General features: G+C 42.0%; 1 protein-coding gene across 1 annotated transcript in view; it reads left to right on the top strand.

Annotated features, from left to right (window-relative positions):
- Window positions 1–23,268, top strand: part of arb2a (ARB2 cotranscriptional regulator A) — a 162,440-nt gene that overhangs the window by 15,277 nt on the left and 123,895 nt on the right. The window contains exons 5-6 of the mRNA XM_026188413.1: window positions 3,154–3,219; window positions 4,559–4,750. Of these exons, the coding sequence (XP_026044198.1) occupies window positions 3,154–3,219; window positions 4,559–4,750 (258 nt within the window). The remainder of the gene's footprint in view (window positions 1–3,153; window positions 3,220–4,558; window positions 4,751–23,268) is intronic.

Here is a 23,268-nt window from a genome sequence, read left to right as displayed (position 1 = left end):
CTCAGCTGTTCACCGCTGTGGGAGCTGGCACGAGACTATGTGTCCTGGGGATTTCTTCACATCCCTCCCTTCACGTCTTCTTTCTTTCCTCCTGCTGAGCTTCCTTCTAAGTCCCTTCCTTCCTCTCTGATCCCCCTCTTCATGGTTCATCACCGCAATGCTTCCTCTACACAAACCACAGACATAGAGGCGACCTCGTACTCCAAAGATTGTCCCAGGATCTGCGTATATTTATCACAGGCATGTGGAAAGTTTGTTTTATTAGTATAATTTATCATCATTTACATTCTGTTTGAGTTTGTTTCTCTGAAGGCTGAAAAAAAAACCCAAGTAAAGGGTGCAGATACAAATGTTTTGCAAACTGACACACTTGTGTGTGTCCCTGAAGATAACATCATGTAGTGTGGGACTTTGACCTCAACCTTTTACAATAGTCTAAACTAATGTAATTTAAACCTGCGCTGACATTTAAAATAATGCTGTGCCTGTGTCTTGTTAGCCTGATAATACAAGCGAATTGCAGATAAAAAGATCATGGTAGCATTTGTGGCAGTGAAACCTATTGATTTCACTCCCATAAACATGCTTCTGTGTTTCTCCATCTCATTCCCTTGCTTCCCCTCTCTTTGTGTGTCTTAATATTACTTGCCAAATCAGTTCCTCGTGCTTGTCTTATCGTCTGATGCTGACAATGTAGACACTCAGAGTTGCATCCTGCAGGCATTTTCATTAAAGCACTAATACACATTGGTAATTAGGTGACAAAGAGGCCTCTCTTATTGTACTGATCAGCTGCTGAGACGTAGTCCTCGGAGGCCGGCACAGAAGTAGGTTGCCTGTGTATGTGCGTGTTTCAGTGTGTATCCAGTCTGTGCCATTGTTACTAAGGAATTCGGATGTTGTGTGGTGGCACTGTCCCTCTTTAGCTCTTATTGGATCTTGACATTATAAACTAAAGAGAATTGATACGATGACCCAGCAGTCCATTGAATATTATTTTCCTATTTATAATCTACATTATCTTTTATGAGTGGAAACATATTCATGCAGTGAAACTCTTGCATTTCCCCGCACACACATTTTTTCTCCTTTCCCTATTCCCCATCACTCTCTCTTCTTATTTTATATCAGATGTTTCTTGAGCCACCTGAGGCACAGAACAAATAACATGCTGCAAATGAAATTTCCTGTGAAGCTTATTGATGTCATTAAACACTAGCATACTGAGGCCCAGAATCATTTTAGTCTTCATCAGACCAGCTGACATTTTAGTGAATTAGCTGTGAGGTTCTGTGGGGGTGAGGTGGGCTTGTTTTAGCTCCTCTACCACCACCCTCCCATAGGGTCAAATGGTAGAATCAATGATTTCATTTGGTCTGTCTGCTGGCCTTTGATTGGCTGGCATAAGGCCAATATGTGTCTGATTCATAATGTAATTCTTGTGTTTTGCTCTTTAAGGAGTATCCTACGTTAGCACTGAGTTTATTTTGGGTATAACGTTACAGTTTTGTGATTATCATTAAATTCATGTTTGACGCGAAAGCTGCTCTTTGTATTATTTATTTATTTGTGAGTTCGTAATTTGCATTTGACCTTGCTGTTCCAAAGATCTATTAAGTAAGTTTGGTACATGCAATTTTAGAGATCTGCATAATTTCATTGTTCCATGGTTGACATAAAACAATGAAATGTGGTCTAAAGAATTAAAGAATATTTATTTATTTGTTTATTTTTGTGCCAAAAGTTGCAAAAGCTGAACACCTCATGTCCCTTAAATGTTGCGTTACTGTTGTTTGTTTGTTTGTTTGCTTTTCTTCTAATTTCTCTGTACTGATTCAGAACATTTTTGCACTTGGCATTGTAGCACTGAGCAGCGATCCTTTCCCTTCTCTAAATAAGTAATTTCATTAGTACACACAGGAAGTTTGCTGGGTTCTGCAAAACACTGGCAGCTTGTGAAGGTCAATTTGTATGATTTGACATTGTTTGGATTTATAAATGGATATATATTTTTTTAACTTGTTAACCAAACATTTCATTTAGTAAAAGATGCAATGACCAATCCCTGTTCCGCTTGTTGTGTGCATGTCTGCTTTCTGGTGTTTTTTAAGTCTCAGCGCAGGTTTTCTCCTTTCCACACATTAATGTCATTTGGGCATCATCCCGCTCCGTGCGGCGAGACATAACAGTGTCTGGTTGTTGCTTGTTTGTGTTTGGGGGTCGATGGGTTCAGCATGACTCAAGCTCGGGCGCGCTGCGTAGCTGTGGCACCTCGACTGGCCTTTGGTTTCCTGATTTAGTAAGACTAACACTTCTAAAACAAACCAATGTGAGCCTCCATAGCAGCAGCAGCTCCCTCTGTGGTCCATCAACCAAACACAATTGTTGTGACATGTACAGGACAGAGAGTTTGTCATAGCATGCGTTGAGACATCATAACAGCGTCAATAGCTCTACTACATCTTACTGCTAGCGGTGGCGTGCCTTGCCATCTATTATCACTGTTAACTCCTCTGTCTCTCTCTCACACCTGATCAAAAATTGAAATCTGTTCCGAGTGCTTCTCTGTGTTCTCAGCTGAGCAGGACAGGGGGAGAAGAAGAAAAAAAAAAAAGGAAAATGGAAAAGAACGTTGTTAATGTCACTGAACCATGAAAGGCTTGGCCCGGGGTTGGAATGACTCGGTATATAAGGTTCTTTAGTGCTGTGGCTGCGGGGATAAACATAACTTACATCAGCCCTTCGCTTGTACAGGAGATTTCCTCTCCTGGCACTTACAACCTCAACACTCTCACTACACTGTGATTCGCACACACGTACACACACTACACATAGTACAATCCAGACCCTTTCAAGTTGCTCGTGCTCACACACACACACACACACACACACACACACACACACACACACACACACACACACACACACACACACACAGACCAGAGGGCAAACGAGGGCTGTGAATAGTATTTTTTATTCTGTTTGTAAGCTTGACAGTGGGTGCTATTACTTGCTCACACATGCACACAGTTTAGTTGACTTTTGTGGGATGGATTTGTATCAACAGCAATATAAAATTATTAATTGCTTTAAGACTGTATTATCAGTGTAACGTCTCACTGTGTGTTTTCTGTGTCTTTTTTTCCTCTGCAGATCATCACTCAGTATGTTTATGAGCTGTTGGAGAAAAAGTGCAACATGACTAAAGAAATCCTGCCAGTAAGTACCCATACTGAAAGGAGGCATTTTCTTCTTTGATTTATGCCATTGAAGATTAAAGGGAGTATTAAATATTAAAATGGACGTAAATGCTTAGGCTTCAGAGTGTGATTATGATATTGAGTGTTCTGTTTAAAAAACTAAAGAAAAGGGGATTGTGAGGAGTCAGCTCTCCCAATTCATTCTTTGTCTTTCTTTTTCTATCTCACTCAGTTTCTCTCTTACTCCCTGTCTTTCTTACCCTCCTCCTCTGCCCACATCCTTTGTGCAAAAGTGTCTCCTCAACAAATTAACTGTATTGTGACGTTTCATTTCAAAGGCACAGAGGCGCAGCATGCTGATGCTTAATCTGTTTTGCATTCAATTGCGCTGAAGGGGACTTTCTCTTCTGCCATCGTGGAGTTATTCTTTGCCCAGCTCATCCAGGCTCAGAACGCACACTTAATTCCTTTTATTTGTTGTTGGAAGCATGTTTGTCTCTTTTTTCCCCCCCTTTACCTCGCCATTCCTGCTCTTTTTTTCTGTGTATAAAAGTAGTGATCATTTTTCAGTGCGCGTTTATGGGGATGTTAGGCAGCGCCAGTGTTTAGAAACATGCCAAAGTTAGCTCCAGCACTAACAGTGTCCATAAATCACCTAGCCAGAGTCAGCGCCTTTCATTAGCCCCCATACACTTTTACTGGTTTATCTGCCTGGCCTATTTATCTCATTATTCCCCTGGAAAATTGCTCTGTTATGCTTTTCTGCTGCCCACCCGCCCACACGTATGCGGCGTGTGTGTGTGTTGGTGGTGGGTCCGTCCACCTGCATGGCATTGAACTTGTGACCGCAGATTTTAAGAAGATTAACCGAAGCCAAGTATAGGGAGAAGGAATGAGGGCGCACAAGAGAATAAAGGGTAAGATTTTCTCCCCCACTTGGCTCCCTTTGTCTGTTTGGATTAAGTTCTTGCAGCTGCCACCCATGGCTTTTATGGACAGTGTTTGTCTCCTTAGCGGTTATTCTAGGCATACTTGGGAAGGATGCAAAGAAGCACTGGATGTGGAGCACAACGGCACACACTTTCTCTCTCTCTCTGTTTTACTCTCTGTTATAAGGACTGTTATCTGAGTGGTTAATGTATCGATGCATGTGAGCTTTTTTAGAGTACACACAAGAGAACTCATGCACTTTACATATGGAAAATATCTTTTTTTTTTTCAGGTGTTTTTTTTCCTCTAAAGCAATAGAATTCAGAGATGTACATATAAAATCACAACAAGACTGTTTTAAAGCATTGTATTTGAAATGAATTACATTTCGCTGACACGTGGTAACCCGTATTTTTCTGGACGTTCAGGTGGATGCCACAGAAGATGAACCCACCGGTTTTATCTACCTCAGCCCAGATGCCTTATCCAACCCATCTAAGCTGCTGGTGCTGATTCAGGGCAGTGGTGTGGTGCGGGCTGGTCAGTGGGCCCGTAGGCTAATCATCAACCAGGACTTGAACTCAGGGACACAGATCCCCTTCATTGAAAGAGCCATGCAGGTAGAGGTCACAACAAAGAATTTCAAGCTATTTTATTATCTGTTGAACGAATGTTCTGGTCTGTGACCTGTTTCTTTTTTCTTTTTCCCCCTTATTTTGCAAAACTGGGAGTCAGCTTTGGTTTGGTGGTTTTTGTAGGACTTGTACGATTTTGGTGTGATGGGTGCAGCACACAGTTTATTTGAAACACAGGCCTGAATGTTTGGGGCTGTTGAGCAGTTGTGGCAAAGTTAGACTCAGTGTGGAATCATATTTTAGATGTTATGTACTTCACTCGGTGTTGGAACGGGATTGCAGGCATGCTTTTTGGTTTATTAGTTTAGACTCTTGATTTACTGTATCGACTCACTTCAGTTTAACTTCATTGTACAGCTTACGCAAGCGTAGGAAAAGAAAACAAAACTTCGCCCTGGGGTCATAAGAGAAATTATGATGCTGAACACTTTGAACATTTCACATTTCATATGATCACAGAGGCAAATAATGAGCAGGCATACAGTCACAGGTGCAAACTCCTACCATCAAATGATATCACGCACTGAATTTTGGCTTCATTTGTATTGTTAATAAACCGAAAGACTTTCTTCACTTTTCCTTTTCACAGAATTCTTGTGTAGCGTTCATGTGTTCATGGATGACTGAGATGCGAGAGGGAACAATGTAGAGTTTCTAGCCTTTTAGTTTTACAGGTGCACATAAAAACTGGAGGTTACGCCAAGTGCTTGCTTGTAGGGGGTCATCTGATTGTTGAGGTTTTCACTATTATTTTGGGGTTTTTGCCTTACAATTTAAAGTGCCTGAGGTGACTGTTGTGATTTAGTGCTATACAAATAAAATGGAATTAAATTGAATTTCTAGAAACCTAATGGTGGATGCTGGGGGGACTGGTTGAAACAGCAGACAGCGATGCAAGGGAACAGCAGCACTTATTCGAGAGGGAGAGATGGTAAAAATCAGCAGCTTAAACAGACTGCCAAATTGGGAATGCGTGTTTGATATATAATGTGAAAAGAGTGAGGCATGTTATTGTGTGCATGCCTAAACCAGCTCACAGGCTGCTTCACAAATGTATGTGTCAGCAACCAAAAGGTACCTCTTTCTGTCTAATTATTTTCACCCGCTTCTCTATCCTCACTACCACTTCATGTATAATGACCTACTCTTCCAGATGACACAGACTAGATTCTTTCTCCCGCCTTCCTTCGTTTTGCCCATCTGATTAACATAAAAACGCTGCTGTGTAAATCCCTCTCCTATTGTGTACAACAACTGGAGAAGTTAGAGTAGCGCATGTGTGTCCATGTGCGCTAACGGATGAATCAGGTACCCCTAGACTGTCTAATACAGTTACCCTGGCTGGTGTTACAGTTGGAGAAGGCAGGGTTGTGCTGTGGAGAGCCAAAGTGACAGCTTCAATATAGAGAACATGGTGTGTGTGTGGTGCGAGTGTTGCCCATTCATCATAGTAAACAAGAAATCGTGTTCTTGCACCCTGACAAATCATCATCCAGACATTTACTGCACAAGGGCCTTGTACTGTGAGCGCACTGGAGAAAAAGCCACACACATTTACAGTCAATTCATGCTGCTGGCATCCATTATGGACATGTTTGTACTATATTATGTTATACCACACAGTGTCTCTCGATGTCTTATGTACCGGAGTTACAGCTACTGTACCATCTTCAAAAAAGACTCACTTTATCGCGATTTTGGTGTCAACTTTACAAATTTGATAAGATTTGTCATTTCCCTTTTTGGTCTTACAGTATGTACTGTATGATTTTATTTTAGATTTTACTTTATATTTATTGTAAGAGTTTTGCATGAAAGCACGTACTGAGGTGAGAGGAAAAATTAAAAAGGGATATGAATTGAAATGTTTTTTTTTCTGCCTCCAGCACAGAAGGAGAAACTCCGTAGCTACCCTACACTACCAGCCAACGTTATAAAAAGGCACCCACGTTTATTTAATAATACGTAGTGGTATCAATATTTCTTTGAGCATACACAGGCCATATTATATCAGGTATTTGACATGTAATTGTATGATGTTATTACTCCCCTTTTATGCGCTTCCCCTTAAACATTTTATCTGGCTAGCTCACATACCTGTGCAAACTACTAATTCATCATAATGACAGATGAATCCCATCTTACTCTTTAAAGATACAGCCTTTCCCCAGTAAACCAGCACAAAGACAAACACTCACAGCGACATGACATGAGTAATACGTTATTTTAAATTTATCTTCTGTGTCAGTATTTATAATGAATGCCTAATTGGTCGGCCAAGGGGACTTCTTAATCCAAACATGTGGGAAGAGAGGTACAGCAAAAATTGTGATGACTAGGTGAGATCTGAAACCTGACAAGTAGCCCCTATCCCTCCCTGGGCAAAAGAGATGACTGTTTGTGAAGTTGTTGCTACATGTGTTTATGTTGGGTTGCAGTCCAAATCTTTCCTTACTACATCTGCTTCTATGTTATTTGTCAGCAGTTTAATCTGTGGCTATCAAATGTTGCTCTGTCTACCTACCGGATATGTTCTGCTGCTAAACACAATGCTCCTGACTTGTCAGAAGTCATTTTGGAAAATTAAGGAATCGTGTTGATTGACTGATTGATTTTGACAAAACAATCAAAGAAAATAGCGTATATATCCACTTAATTAAAGTCATTTAATTGAAGATGAGCTGTGTGAAAGTAACCAACCCATCATCAGGAGTGCAGACCTAAAAAAAAATAGGTGTCTGGACTTAAACTGTTCATTAGAACAGGCTTATTCTGTGTGACTGTGTGAAAGCAACACACATGCCATTATTTTATTTATAACTTTGTTAAGTGTGGTTTTGGGTCAGAATGTCACATTTTCTCAGTATAATTTTTAATTATGTTTAGATTAGGGTCCGTTTTGTGGGAACAATCTGTTGTCTCGAGTGTAGCTCATGTGATGTTACTCATGGGAAACTGATTGGAAATTCAAAGCCTGCAGCAAAGGGTCAACTAGAGTGCATTCAAGGAAATCTGGGGGAGCTTGTGGCTTGGCAAAACACAGAATCACTACTCACACGCACATACGGATAAAACTGTTAATTCACAGCGCTGTTGTAATGTGTGTGGATGTAGTGCGAGCACACTCTGGAATTCTTCGCCATGTTCCTCAGAAGCTCGAGTCAGCTTTTCCTCTCTTCCGATGGGATCACCTCTGCCAATCAGGCGATTGTAGGAAAAATTGCTGATTGGGCTAGTTAATCAGCCCCTTCACGCAACACACACGCATACACACATGCACACACAATCACATTGTTGGGTGAATCTCAGGGCAGTCTGTCTCTTACGCCGCAATTTACTTCCCATCACCTGTCTCTTTCTCCCATATTCATCCCATGTCTTGTTCACGCTGCTGTATGATGGTGACACATTAATAACCTGGCAAAAACATATACATTAAATACAAGTCACATAGACACGTGCACACAGAGAAAGCACACATACATAGACGCAAACACATCACACTTGGATGCAGGGTATACTCGGGACTATTTGGCGCAGTGCACATTAATGCTGGGTTGAGGGAAAATTTTTGTGCCATCTGTGTAGGCCTCATGCATGTTGTCTTTATGTGCATGTGTGCACATCTAAGTGATGCTATTCCCAAAGTGTAGAAGTAAAATGACAGGTGAGAGGAGAAGGAGAAAAGGTTGCTCCAGCAACAAACACAAAGTGGTGGAAGAGGTGGAAAAGAGGAATCTGAGAAAAAGCCGAGTTGATGGGGTGTGGGGTGCAGAAAGGGAAACAGGTTATGATTGGTTGGAAGAGGGCAGAAGTGGAAAGAAGGAGAGGAGTGTGGAAAGGATTGATGCAGAAAGAGAGAAATAAGAGGAAGACGAGGGAGTGACTGCAAATGGGTTGGGACTGGCAGAGGAGAGACGGGAGTATAGAGAGAGAGTAGGCAGAAGGCAGGCATCTGACAGCTCCACTACGGGGAGAGGGCCTCTTAATGACAGCTTATTCCTTCATGATTTCAATTCCTGACAGTCGACAGGTCTGCTTGTTGCATCATGGCAGCTGTATCATTACCTTCTGGCCCTGTCAATGCTCTGCATCCTGAGACTGAGATGGTGGAGGTGTAGGGTGCGTGCCATGGGGTTTGGAGGGGATGAGGAGGTGGGAAAGAGAGTTTAGACTGTGAGGTTACAGTCGGAATATTTGAGGGAGGAGGGATATTGAATATTGAAAGGTGGGATCATAAGTTATATGGTAGGTGTTGGAGTTAGGAGTAGGACTTTCAACTAGTTTGCATCCATATAAAAACAATGTACATGAATCCTGTTTTGAGGTTGTAGCTGTTTGGTATTGTACGATCAAGATGCAGCAAAGTTGATCCTTTTATTTTACATCGCTTCCTAACTTTTTTCTCCCTCATCCTTTTTATTCAGCTGCCTTTTTTTGCACTTTGCATTTTGCCGGTGATACTAGTTGCTACCAGTAGAGAAATTTTCTTCTAAAATTTTCTGTATTCTGCTGCGGTCCTGCAAAACCTAATTTCCTTTTTAGTATTTCTGAATGCTTGTAACTTTTGTCAGCCACCGAGTTTCAATTTACGTTTTTGTCAGATTGTCAGAAGTCTTCAGCATGAGAAAATAGTTTATGAATTTAAACTCCTTCTCATTGCTTTTTAGATCATTTACATATGAATTAATACATTTACAATACCAAGTCTCTCAACCCTCCAGTTTGTTAGCATGTGCGCACACAGCTCCACACGAACCACGAGCGTTATGCAAGGTCTTCACGAACGACTCAATTTAATTTGAAAGTAGCTCATACAAAACGGATCTATAGCCGCTGTCGCCCCCCCTTCCTTGTCTCCATCTCACTCTTGCTCGCTCACTAACTCTCTTGATAGTGAGTCAGGCCCGACACTGGAGATTCTCTGGAAAGAAAGAGGGGGTGTGGTGTTTTCGAAAGTGTGTCAAAAGCCTAGGGGTTTGTATCTGCCCAGAATTTCAATGGGAGGCTGAAAGGGGGCAGCGAGGCAGACACACTCAAACACAGGAATCCTCTTCTAATTTCTGTCATGACCCCCCCCCCCCCCCCCTCTTTTTTTCTTTTTTTTTTTTGCTGGATGATGTCTTCTTCAGAATTGGCTGCGCACTCTCACACTCTATCATCTGTCTGGCTTGTGTCATGGCCTCATGTGTTAAGAGGATATCTCTCTGTCTCTTGTCTCTGCAGTCACCATTCTTCTTCCTCCTCTCTCATTAGTTCTTCTAATTCCCCCTAAGCTGTGAGTTAACTTGTTTGTGTGTGTGTAGCTCAGTGATAACATTGTATGTATAGTGTGTGCACAGTCTATCTTGGGGCATCAAGTGGTTACAGAGGCCAGACAGGTATCTATCCAGCTAGCCAGCCTTAGCCAGAGGACAGTTTGTGTGTGTGTGAGGTCAAAAGATGCTCCGCCTTGCTGTGGCCTTGTAATAGTTGCCCTGCAAGCAACACACACACACACACACACACACACACACACACACACACACCTCCAGGTGGGAAGGTCCCAGCGCATCCCGCAGCTCAGATCAATGCACTTGACACCTTCAAAGGCGGGTGTGGGGCCTGGACTTGCTCTGGGGTTAAACCTCTTTTAAATAGCCTCCCGCGGGAAGGCAGCTGTCAATAACCCACCATAATTACTGGGGCCTGGCCCGCCAAGGGCTCGGCTGCACGGGCCAAATTAAAAATTGATCAGAGGGAGAGAAAACATTATTTTGTGGTGGTATTCCCTGTCCTAACAGCACTGCTGCTGCCGTATGAGAAATTTCATCAATTGACGTCCAAGCTAGATATCTAGAGACCTATTTATCTATCTATCTGCTCCCCCTTTCGTCCAGATGAACAATGGAGCGGTGTCCCTGTTGTAAAAAAAAATAAAATTATTTGCATATTAAGTGCCTTGTAGTGTGCATGTATGTGTGTGTGAATTGCATGCGAGTGTGTGTTTGTGTACGGTGGATGAGCACGCAGCTGATTGTTATGTGCTCCAGGTAATCGTACATCATCCTGTATCTGTGTAGTGTGTGCACACCTTGTAGCAGTATATTGATTGTGGTCTCATTGAGTTTCTCTTGGCGGGGAGCCTATATTTGTTAGTCAGAGAATGATACAAAGAAGATATGTTCATCCTCGGGCTTCCTCTAGGAAAACACACCCACCGTTGTTTCACAAGACATTGATGAATGAGAATGACAGTTTACAGTGGGTTTAAGGTCATTTATAAACATGCACCACAGGTAAAAGATCATATCAATGTTTTGTTTGAATCATTAGCGTAGAACATGCTCTTTGGGTTGTATTAAGATGTGAGAAACCCTTCTTAAAATACATTTTCATGTGGGAGTTACTATTTTCTAGAACTGGCATTGGTAATTTGCACCCAAAGTAAATCTGCTAAATAGCTCGTTCACACACGTGTGTGACATTATGACATTTAACTTTTGGGCTAAGAGCAAGAATTCAAGGAACAACTGTAAATGTTTTGGACTTAATAAGTGTTGATTGGCCTCTATAAACACAGGAAGTGTTAATTTAAACACTTTCAGCGTTAAAGTAAATTAACTGTGGTAATTTTACTGTGCAGAGATCACTTATTTTGTATTTAGTACCTCAGGATTTGCACACATAGCACATGCAAATTGTATTAGAGGATTTCTCGTCTAAGCATAATCCAATTTGAATAGTGTGACTTTAAACCTAGCACTTTAGATCAGTCATTGTGAGAGCTGCAAAACCCCCCCGTGCCATAAAAGCCGGGGCAGGGATCTGTCAGGATTGTGTCCACTTTCTGTTGCTTCCCTTTAAATTAAAAGAAATGTAATTATTCCACAATAAGTTGAACTCAAAGAAATGCTGCTAATAGATATGATGAAATTCTTAGCTTTAAGACATGTGTTGTGCTGCAATGTTGTCTTTTGCAAACAGAGCAATTTCAGCAGAAACTGAATATGTACAGATGTTAGATATAAACCGAAGAAATCCCTAACTTGGATGAGAGCGTTATTCATAAAGGCACTCTCATGTTGCCGAGGTTCTCTTATGGTATGAGCTTAGAAAGAAAAAGAAAGAAATGCGAAAGAAATTGTTATCAAATTGTAAACATTATTTGTAGGTATTCATTAAGCTATGTTTGATAGTTGACAATTTTTTTTCTCTTGAAATTAAATTATATTATCAAAAAGGCTTTGTCTCAGTGTGTACGTGCATGATTGAGTGTGTTTATGTCTGTGTGTGCGTGAGGTGGGTAGTAGGTCATTTGCAGCTTCAGGCTGTGTATGTGTGTCCCAGTGGGAAGGTCTTGTTTAGTCTCTCTTCCAGAGGCCCCCAGGCAGTGTGTGGTGGATACCTCTTCACTCTCTCACAGGGAACACTCTTCTACTGCCAGTGCAAACATATTCCCGTACTCTGGAAGTCACAAACGCACCGAAAAATTCTCCACATTCACAGCTGGACCGTAGCACCTTTTTTAAAATCCATATGCGGTTGTATCAATTTATATTGCATGTACTCATCCATGTACACATACATACATTTAAAGGCTGTTTCACTCTCTTGTTTATTTTACCTTAGGTTTGCAGAGGTTAAACGTGCTCAGCGGTGTACTTTAAAGGCAGAAATCGAGCTTTGAGAGGAGCCAGTGTTGTGCTCGTAGCTCTCACTACGCCGCACACACCTACAGAACACTCAAACAATCATAAAAACACATATTCAGACTGAGATTCAGGCTCACTGAGAATCTCTCGGAATCAAAGCTGAAACTTGCTCTAAGCTCACAAGTGCCTGTGTCATACTCCTCGACAGTCGGCACCATATTTTGATCAATGAAGGCAAACTTAGTGTTTAAGTAGGGGTTTCCAGGGTCCGGTCGGGTACTTGAGGGCTAGAGGCAAAGTCTTTTTGTTTCTAGTTATTGCTGACTCTGTGGTTAGAAATAAAGTAGATACTGCAGGAGGGCTTTTGTAGATTGTTGCGAGTGGTGAGAAATATCTTTTGTTGAGTTGCTTTTTTAAAATGTATTTTTCTACGTTTACGTTTTTATCACATTTTGTCTTTTGATAATCGTAGACTAGAGAGACAGAAAAAAGAGCATGCAGAAAATGGTTCAGCTAGTTGCGAACTGGTACATGCACCACTTAATTATCTGCTGTCCCTTTAGTTGAACGTTACAATAAACACAGAGTGTCGTGCATTATATCTACCAGTTTTCCCCCCAATATTTATGTAAGAGTGCGGTTTTATCTTTGCTTAGCTGTGTGTGTGTTAATGTCGTGCAGCTGCCTGCGTTTGCCTGATGCTGGACTGAGACTGATATATTCCTACATGTGAAATGTGCATTTTAGTACATCAGATCATGGCAGTAATGGTGTCTGAGTGTTTCAAGAGATATGTGCTAAAGAAGAAAGACAGGCAATGACGAGATACGGCAACAGCGATCAGATTTGTCTGCAGCTCTTTTGCCTTCTGCAGCTCAGTGGGTTAGTGGAGGACAGCTGTTTTTGCCATGTCTCTGGTCCTCATACTTAGTGAATCAACATGTATCATGGCATTAAAATGTACAAAATACATGCATAAGGAATCACGTGTTTGTAGTTATCCATATCACTTTTGGAATTAGTCAGAGACACATTTGATCTGGTTTGAAAATGCAGTGCATTTTCATTCATAAAAGCGCTACAGAGACTGAGAGCAATACAGACACGCGAGCATCACCAGCAGACTGCTCACATTGTAGCTTACTTTTCAAAATGCGTTGTCAGCTTGCTCAAGGATAAGAAACGAGCTAGATGGGATATTTACTGTCACTTTTTATATAACCATTATGCAAGAAACTGACATGTGTGGCAGTCTGTTTTTTGAAAAGCAAAGATAAGTCAAATTTCACTATAAATACTGAAGTGGCGTGTCAAAGTCAGGTGAGATGATCTAGGTACTTCAGATTTAATCGGGTTTTCAATGTGAGAGTCTTGTTAATGTCAGGTGTGAGGCACTCATCTCTGTATGAAAGTTCCTCTTTGGCTTTCTGTTATGTGTAATGCTACAAAATGGTGAGATCATGATCTGAATTTGAGCGCACAACAACACGCAACACATGTTTCAGTTTGTTAGAATTTGTTCCTTGCTTTACGGTGGAACTTGTCAACATTTTCATCTGAATTGGCACCAACTTGTGTGTTTGGTCTGGCCCCCTCCCCTTTATCTAGTATTATGGTCCTCGTAGTAGGTGTTATTATCCCACCGTATGTTGACAGCCTATCTCTTAACCCTCTTAGGAGCACACTATGGTACGCTTGGCTGACTTGTTTGCACTAATGTCAAGTTTTAGCGGTTAGCAGGCGGTTACCATATGCTACTGTGCTGCTGTCGCCCCCGATGTCAGTCAAACGAATGTCAACCTAAGCTCACAACACAGTACACAACAGCATGCACTCAGAAACACAGTGACAGAGTACACACACACATGCACACACACACACAGACACACGCACACACACACACACACACACACACACAAAGTCATACACACATATACCCATACTGTAGGCAAGTCAAATGCAGACATTGAAAAAGGAATAAAAGACCACATCCTGTTGGGATGCTATGAGAGGACAGTGTAGCTTGTTTCCAGGAAAACCCTGGTGTCTTGCTCTTTATCAGCTGACTGAAGGAAACAAAAGCATCTGCAGTGATCCTTACTTGTAAACACAGATCCATATTACACATAAGTAAGCATTAGATACACTCTTGGTTTAAAGTCTAAAAATGTATCATTTTGTTAGAGAGAGTTGTTTGGACTAATCTGAAATCCTCTAATGTGTGCACTAGGTGATATGTAGTGCCAACTCTGTTTTTAGCTGCACAAGTCTGCATCTTTTAGGCACAGTTTTTGTAGCCAGTGATTGATATACAGGATTGTGCAAAAGTCTTGAGCCATCCCTCATTTTTTTCAAAATCTGCTTTATATGCTTTCAAGCAGCCAGACTTTCTTATTTTTTTAAAGAGGCTTGAGCAATAGTTCTCCAGCTTTTGGTTTTTCTATGGACATTTTGGAATTCTAGGATTTTTTTGTGTGTTTGTGTATGTATTTTACCAGTTAGCACTGAGCTATGACTCCAGAGATGAACCAGTGTTGCATCTACAGAAAAACACTTTATTGCGATCGTGGCTCAAGAGTTGGGAGTTCGCCTTGTAATCGGATAGGTTGCCGGTTCGAGACCCAGCTTGGACAGTCTCGGTCGTTGTGTCCTTGGGCAAGACACTTCACCCATTGCCTACTGGTGGTGGTCAGAGGGCCCGGCGGCGCCAGTGTCCGGCAGCCTCGCCTCTGTCAGTGTGCCCCAGGGTGGCTGTGGCTACAATGTAGCTTGCCATCACCAGTGTGTGAATGTGTGTGTGAATGGGTGGATGACTGGATGTGTAAAGCGCTTTGGGGTCCTTAGGGACTAGTAAAGCGCTATATAAATACAGGCCATTTACCATTTGCTGGCAGTCTGTTGCAAAAATGAATTTTTCCCGGATTTCTTTAGTTGAATCTAAAAAATGCTGCCATAAATAACACAGCTTGACTTTTACACCAACAAGATGATTCCAGATACCTATTAGCTGAAAGCTTGGCTTATCATGGCATGGTGTGCAGTGTGTCCATAAAACAATTGAGGAAAATTGACAAGTGGATTAAAGAAGAAGTGACAAGCATCCAAAAATCCAAATTGTTTATGGTATATAGTATATGTGGAGAGGAGGGAAGTCCAACAGTGAGTGTCTATAATCATCTTTAAAGAACTATTCCAGAAGACTACTTAAATAAATTACAAGGAAGCTTGTCTAAGAGAGTTTAGGCTGTGTTGAAGAATAGAGGTTGTCATGCTAAAATCTTTTCCTTATGCACTTTCTATTTGTTTGCACCTTTCACTAAACCACTGCATCTATTTCTGCATCTATCCACTGTGTGTTAAGTGCCACTGATGTCTCCACCTAAACTAAGATCTGCTGTAAGGGACCAGACTATGAAACAGAAATATTTAGTCTCGAGGACAGCTGCCTCCTGCTCGCAACTTGAACTTCAGGCATTATTGAAAGTGTACCTTCCCCGGTTGTTCAGCAATCCCTTCTTGCTTCCTCTCCCATCTGTCCAAGTTAGATGTTGGTGGCAGTTTTCTAATGTTAACAGAGTTGTGTTTTGCTCAGTGTTCAGAGTAGCAACAGCCCTGCAGCTCTCTGTTCATATTGACCTTCTTCACACTCGCCCTTTCTCTCTCCCTCATGAGTTTTCCTCCCTCTTTCATTTCTTTCTTTGCTTTCTAAGGTTCTTATTTCCTGGTCACCTCTCGGGCTGCCTATGTGGCTGTTTAATCCAAACTGCAAAAAGTAGCCTTTGGAGTCAGTCTCTTTGGCCTTTGACAGATCAGGATGGCAGTGTGAGACCATGGAGGATTGGGCTGTTTCTGCATTCAGCTTGGTGTTCCACTCTCGTTTCCTGCATCTGCCTTCTCTCGCCGTCTCCCTGCTCCTCCATTTTTCTTGCTTGCTGTCTAACTTAAAACATTTGTTAAACTGCTGAGCACCAGCAACGATGGACAGTGATAAAGAAATAACATTATAGTAACAGTAACATGACATGGTGCTGTACAACCCCAGGGAATGACAAGAGAAAAAGGCGCCATAATCCATTTTAATTTGACTGATATCATTGTACTGGGGGAGAGAAAGAGCAAGAGAGTGAGAAGCAGTTATTAGCAGAGCGGAGAGCGAGAGAGTGATTAGCAGAGTGAGGGAGACAGGGATGGAGCAAAGGGGGGAGAGGGAGAGAAGTGAGATGTCTCAGGCCAGAGACTGCACTCTAGCTGACTGCAGTGTCTTGTGGTGACCTAGTTGCAACCTCTTTGAAGTCCACAGGCTGATCACGCTCTATAGGCTGCAGAGGAGATCTCCTGCACACGGCTTTATTAGACCGGGATAGAAAAAAAGAGCAAGAGGTGATTTAAATTCCCGGGATCCTGAGGTTGCTCTAAACCTCTTTAACCCCAGATATATATACACATGTCTTGGTTATGCATGCTCTATTGTACTTGTGTTATCTGTCATTTCATGTTTTAGAATATGCCTTTGGCTCTGACTGTTAAGTAGAGCCTGACCAATGCTGTTCAAGCCTTTACCTATTTTTAGGGTGTGGAAAAAATGATGTTGCACATGTTGCCAATTGTTTCTATTCATATACAGTAAATACCTACAGTGTGTTCATTATAGTGAAAAGGGTCAAATTAAGGGGTCATTGTTTTTAACTTTCCAGCAATATTGTCCTGCTACGTGTTGCAGAAAGAGATGATCATTTTGCTACAGTGGAGTCGGAGCTTCTCTGGTGGACAAACTAGCCAATAATCTCTATATGTGATGACCTATTTTATGAAGAAATATCGTCTCATATTGGATTACATGTGTCAGTGATAGGTCAGTATAAACAGATGTGTGCTTCTGGACAGTCTGAAGTTCTGTGCTGTGTGTCTCCGTGTGCGTGTGTCTATGTGCATGCATAGCAGATACTCCTGCTCTCTGGAAAGTGTAGCTGTAATTTCAGGCCAAATGCAGCCGTTATCCTTTAGCCCACCACATTAGGAGACAGTGGTGCATTGTCAGGAGAGCTGACCTAGAATAGTCCAATCACTCTACATTCAGCCCCCTGCTTGCCCTCTCCTGTGATCACCACGCTGCCAGTGCTGCAGTCTATACTATGTGTGTATGTACTGTATGTGTGTGAGTGTGTGTGACCCAATTCAGTCACTGGTGTTGCCAGGCTTGCCCCCGGTGAGGGCATGGATGTTAGGGCACAAAACCTTCAGATGTGTGTTCTGTTCAGTCAGAGCTGTGGATTTCTTATGTTGTCATCTGTGGTTGTAGAAATGAGGCAAAACTAATGCTCGACTCCCACTGCTGCCCGTAAGTTTCCATTAACTGTGTGTATGCCTGTGATTGTATCCATTCACTACAGTATGTGTCTAGCAAGAGACAGAGCATGTACACACAGGTGTGTATGTGTGTCTTTGAATATGCCAGTGAGGGATAGGGAGTTCATGGACACATGCTCGCTCACACTCTATGACTTGGCCGCTCAGTGAACTCTCTCAATTATCTTGAGCCTTTCTCCTGCACCCCTCCATCTCTCCATCCCTGTATCTTCCCACCTGCTCCCCATTGGGAGTCTGTATGTGCAGACACACTCTGCTGGGGGCATGCTTAACCTTTTTTCCTGCTGCAAAACATAAGGAGACAGAGACACACGTGCTCTTCTTCAAGTTGGGCTTCAATTAAAAAATCCACTTCACTTTTTTCCCCCCTTCCTTTCTCCTTTCCTTTTTTTCTTTCATTCCCTTCCTCTGCCTTCTTTTTGAAGTTAGCCTGGGGCCTCACAGAGCCTCATCAACCCTTTGCCTTGGCTAGATTGCATACAGGTACCCTCTGTGGCTATTTCAAATGACTTAATTAGCTTCTGAGTGCAGCGGGCTGGTAGAAGACCTCTCTCTCCCTGTTCCTCCGTCTCTCTATCTCTGTCTCTGTCTCTCTCTTTCTCTGAAGACAGAGAGAGAGAAAATGATTGAGCCCATATGACACATTTAGTGCCTTGCCGTGTGGTTTCACTTTCTAGGTCATGCTCTGTAAAGCTGGCTGCCTGTTACCTTTTAGAATAAGACAACACACACTGGTGCATGCATTTAGGCACACACACTCAGACATGTCTCATTCTAGATTAGCTTTGATTGAGTTTTTCTTTAGGCTCCATCCAAACACTATCCTTTGTAATTGATCTCTGTTGCAGTTATGCAATATTTATGAATCCCGTAGCCAAACGGCATGTGAGCCAGATGAGTAGAAATTTGGTGGCTTTTTGCTTAGCTCATTTGGCATATGTTTGTTTGTTTTGGTGGCTCAGACATAATCCAACACTGTTTTGTTGTGTTGAGTCCCTAGGCGTGAATTCCCATACACCTCAGTGATCAAGGTGTGTGTTTCGTCCTCAGTTTTTGCTGTGCCTGTGTGTTTTTTAAAATCAGTGACAGCAGCGTCGAGGGCATGCCCCACTGCATAAAAAAAAGAAAGAAAATCCACATCCATCTCAGTCCCGATGTACCGACACACACACACACACACACATAAACAAAGTGGCATATCTTATCAGCTTTTTCCTTGGGACACGTAGGAAACAGAAGCCTGTTGGATCTTGCCGTCTGCTTCTGCTACATGGCTTTAAATCTGAGTCCCTATGTAGGTAAAAGTCTCGTGGAATGTCATTTTCATGAAGAATCACAAACAGTATCAGAAGTTTGACAATGCTTCTTTTTGCATTGTCAAGGTCTTCTTGTGGGGTTGTATCTCCATAATACTTTATTTAATGAAGTGCCTGATGAAAAAATATGACCACAAGGATGTGAACAGTGATGGTCATCAATGACTAAATGAGTTCTCTCACCCCTTAGGGTGGGAACAAGATCTCAAGGGCTTAAGAGAGCAATGTGCCTGTTAACTTCTGGCCTTCTGGTCTAGCAATAGTTTGCTGGCTAGCTTCAGGCATGTGCTAAAAACCTGGGCCTGCTAAATTAAGTTTGGCTGTGTGCACAGCCTGTGGCATCGCACACATGCACACATAAGAGCAAGCCGCTTGAAGTCAGGCATTCACCCATACTAGACACACACACATGCACACACACACACAGACACACACACACATTTATCCTCCCATTACCCAGTCTTAATTGGCTACCTTCCGTCTTTCTCTCTTCCTCCCTTTCTCTCTCTTGGATAGGCCTACAGGCCTGTTGGTACGCTGGCACACAGCAGCACAGTTTGGGCATACCAGCAGGTCTGGGGGCAAGGAAGAAATTGGAAAGAGAGAAGCAATACAGATGGGTGTTAGGATGAGGTTCAGAGCACAACCAGTAGATGAGAGACAGTAAATTGTAGCTGTTCCTCAACACAGAGTTGTATTTCACATGAAATATATTCATTGTATTAGAAAATACTACATTATTTTCACCAGCATATATTGACGGTACTTGAAGCTGCTCAGAAAGTAGAGTAGGAGATGCCTCATTCCTTTCCACTAGTTGAAGAGTTGTCATGTGCTGTCAGCCAGCTTGTTCTCCATGTGCCTGTCACTGCTCTGGATAGGAGCTCTGGGTCCCAGCATCCTGCCAATTGGTGAACTGTGTGTGATTGTGTGGGAGGCTGTGTGTGTGTATGCGTGCGCGTTGCCCTCAGAGCACTTTGTTGATTCTACTCTGCAGTGTCAGTGACACATTGAGCGGGTTCGGTGGGAGTCCCCTGGTTTCCCTCGTGCTGTGTTTACTCCATCTGTTTACTCCCCCAAAACACTCTCAAATCTATTATCCGCCTCTCTCTCTTTTTCTCTATTTTTCACTCTCTGTCGATCTCTCTTATTTACTCCTGACTTCTCTTGACTTGTCGTTTCAAATCAGTAGCTGTGTGGTAGTCAGGTGGTGTGCCTGTCGACAGCCAGCACCCGTCTCTTCCTCAGCAGGAGACAGGATTGAGTTTCTCTCTCAGCCATCCAGCTAGCCATCTTTTTTTTTTCCTGAAAATCCAGAGCACATTCCTTTCTTGGTTGGATATTCCATCATTTCAGTGTTCTTGATTAAGAGAATAGTTGAATAAAAAACCTAGGATTACACACACATAGCTTTCAGCTATTACTTGTAATCAGTTTCTGTGCTATACTCTGTATCATTAATATGTGATGGGTGTAGTCTTCGATAACATATAAAACCCCCCAAAACGAAAAGCGTTTGAATCTGATCGTATTATTGCTGAGGTATTGATTGACAAAATAATTTTAAAGAGTGCAGTATAGTATATTTTTAAAGATTCATCATCGTCGTCGTCGTCAAAGTCTCGCTTGGACGACTGACGACTCGCTTGGAATTCAGGTTAAATAAAATGCGTCTTAAAATTATGAAGCAATATTTTGCTCGTCTTTTTCGTACCGCATTGCCTCTGATACAACTTTAGTATACTAATGTGGTCATTATGCAATCGGTAGCATGGATTTATAATGCCAGTCCAGACTCTGCTTATGATGTGTAAAATAATAGTTTACATACTCAATTCCAAGGGCAGCACCAAGGGCTCATGAATGAGAGATAAAAAGAAGTGAAAGCAGAACGCGGGAAGAAGAGAGAGGTGTCTCTCTTTTTTTTTCTCATCCCGGTGACCAGCTAATTAGCTACACTGCTGATCTTCAGCTGCAGGGACAGAGTTCAATAGTTCATCTAACTACCACTGAGCTACAATGGTTGTAAACCTGGATTACCTGCTTTACCAGCTACCAACCTCAGTATTACAAGTAGATGTCTTGTTCAGCAACCTGGACATGAAATGAGTCCAAACAGCTGGCCAGGTGGATTTACTTGAAAGCTGAAAAGAGGCACGCTTACTCCATAATCTCTGCAATCACAAGTTTGAATGGCCTGGACTCTGAGAAGCTAGTATTCACAGGAATACAACCAAGGATTTATTAGTGGAGTCAGATATAAGATTACTGTCATTTCAAATGAGGTATTTTAAAGCTTTGTCCTAGATGTGTCAATATGCCTGTAAAAGATGAAAAGCTATTGATGATATGGACCATCAGCGACCGTCAATCAGTTTTCCTGGTTAGAAACTCAAGCATAGGTAAGAGGCTCTTGCTTTGATATTGATATTTCAAGCATAGCCATCGAATTGGACATCTATCGATTTCTTATTTATACATTTACTTTATTTTAAAAAATGGAGCATGCTCCAAAAAGAGAAAGTTGAGAAATAAAATAAGTGGCATATCCTCCTGAGAACTGAGGAAAAAAGAACCTTCCTATTGAACTTTTTTTTTATGATTTCCTGCCTCTGTGGAGCTGAAAAAAAAAAGCCACCCAAACACATTAGAACTCGATGGAAAGCCCAGGATGTCTTCTATTTAGTACATCAGGACTTAGCAAAAGATAAAGACCAAAAACAAATGTCCATTACAGAGGACATAAATGAATAGGCAGGTTCTTCATACAGTAGCAGTTGTTAAGCAATGCAGAACCCTAAAAGCAGTGTACTATACACAGAACAAAAACCTGATGTTTTCCTGATCTCACCTGTGAATCACATTACAGAACAATACTTCTTCTATTTAAGCAAAAGTCTAACAGCAGAAATTGCACATGCACGCATATACACCTACACCCTGTGTTCTCATGCTCTCACATCTTTATCTAAGCTTCAAATAGTGCATATTGTTGACCAATGTGTGAAGAGCAAGCAATACAGGAAATATTTTCGCAAGCAAAATGCTTGTGAAAGACAGCAAAAGATAGTACGATGAAGAGACTGACTACATCAGAATAGCATATAATTGGAGACAACATATTAAAATTTTATTCCTCTTTCTTTGCCCATTTTTTCGTCGTCCCATCATCAGATTAAAGAAAAATCATCCTATTAGTCTGTTAATAAGGGTGTAGTGCCCCTCACTGAATGTAACATTGCAGCACAAAGCACAAGAATACAAAAACTGTGAGCCTTTGTGAATTTTAGATCTGGGGGAAAAATGTCGCTGAAAAATGATCTTCTTATTAACTGTTGCCTTCAATCTAACGTGTGAGTCTATTTGGCTTTTTTCCTCTTGGTGTTACCTTTTTATTGGTGTAAGAGACTTTCCTGGACTAATCTGGTTGTGTGCCAGTTGTACCAGCGCTCGCTTCCTGTCGCTGGCAAAGCCGAGTATAGCAAAGGGTCGAATTATGCTAATGAAGTTGTCAGAGGCGTGTAGCATCAAGGCTGATGGGAGGGCCTGCCAAGCAGCCAATAGTGAGGCTGAGGCTGTGATCAGCCGAGCATGATGGGAGACCACCCTGCACAGCGAGTACTGAGGCCCGGCACAGCCCCTAGATCAAAGAGCTGTCCCTCTAATACACCAGCAGTTAGGGCGATACTGCCGCTTAACACACAGACACACACACACACACATCTCATAGACACACATAAATAACACCTGGGTGCACGCAACATGAACAAATACAGTTGAAGACATTCCTGAGTGAACCAAAGTACACGACCAGAAAAATGTAGGACTACATACTTGAATACATACAAAACAAATCTTAACTCAAAAATAACTCTTGCACAGTAAGAATTCAAATTGAAAATGTAAAAAAAAAAAGATCCTAATTTTGTGTAGATTTTTGTAGCTTTTTATTAACTTCAGCCGCTCTCTCACTCCCTACGAACAGTTCTGTTTCCCCTTTCGAAGACCGTCTCTACTTTTTCTTCATCCATGTCATGTCTTTCTTTTGGGCCCTTCTTTAGTTACGATATCTCATTAATAACCACTTCTCTTGCCTGCCTCCTGTTAGCCTCCAGTGTTAGCCTGCTGCTCGTTCTCTCGCCCCGCCGCCTCTCTGTCTTTCCTCCCTTTCCACTCCTCTGCTCTC

Source organism: Astatotilapia calliptera, chromosome 12, assembly GCF_900246225.1.
Source record: "Astatotilapia calliptera chromosome 12, fAstCal1.2, whole genome shotgun sequence".
NCBI classification, from domain to species: domain Eukaryota; kingdom Metazoa; phylum Chordata; class Actinopteri; order Cichliformes; family Cichlidae; genus Astatotilapia; species Astatotilapia calliptera.
Note: the sequence above shows the minus strand (reverse complement) of the source record. Positions and strands in the feature narration are given on the sequence as shown.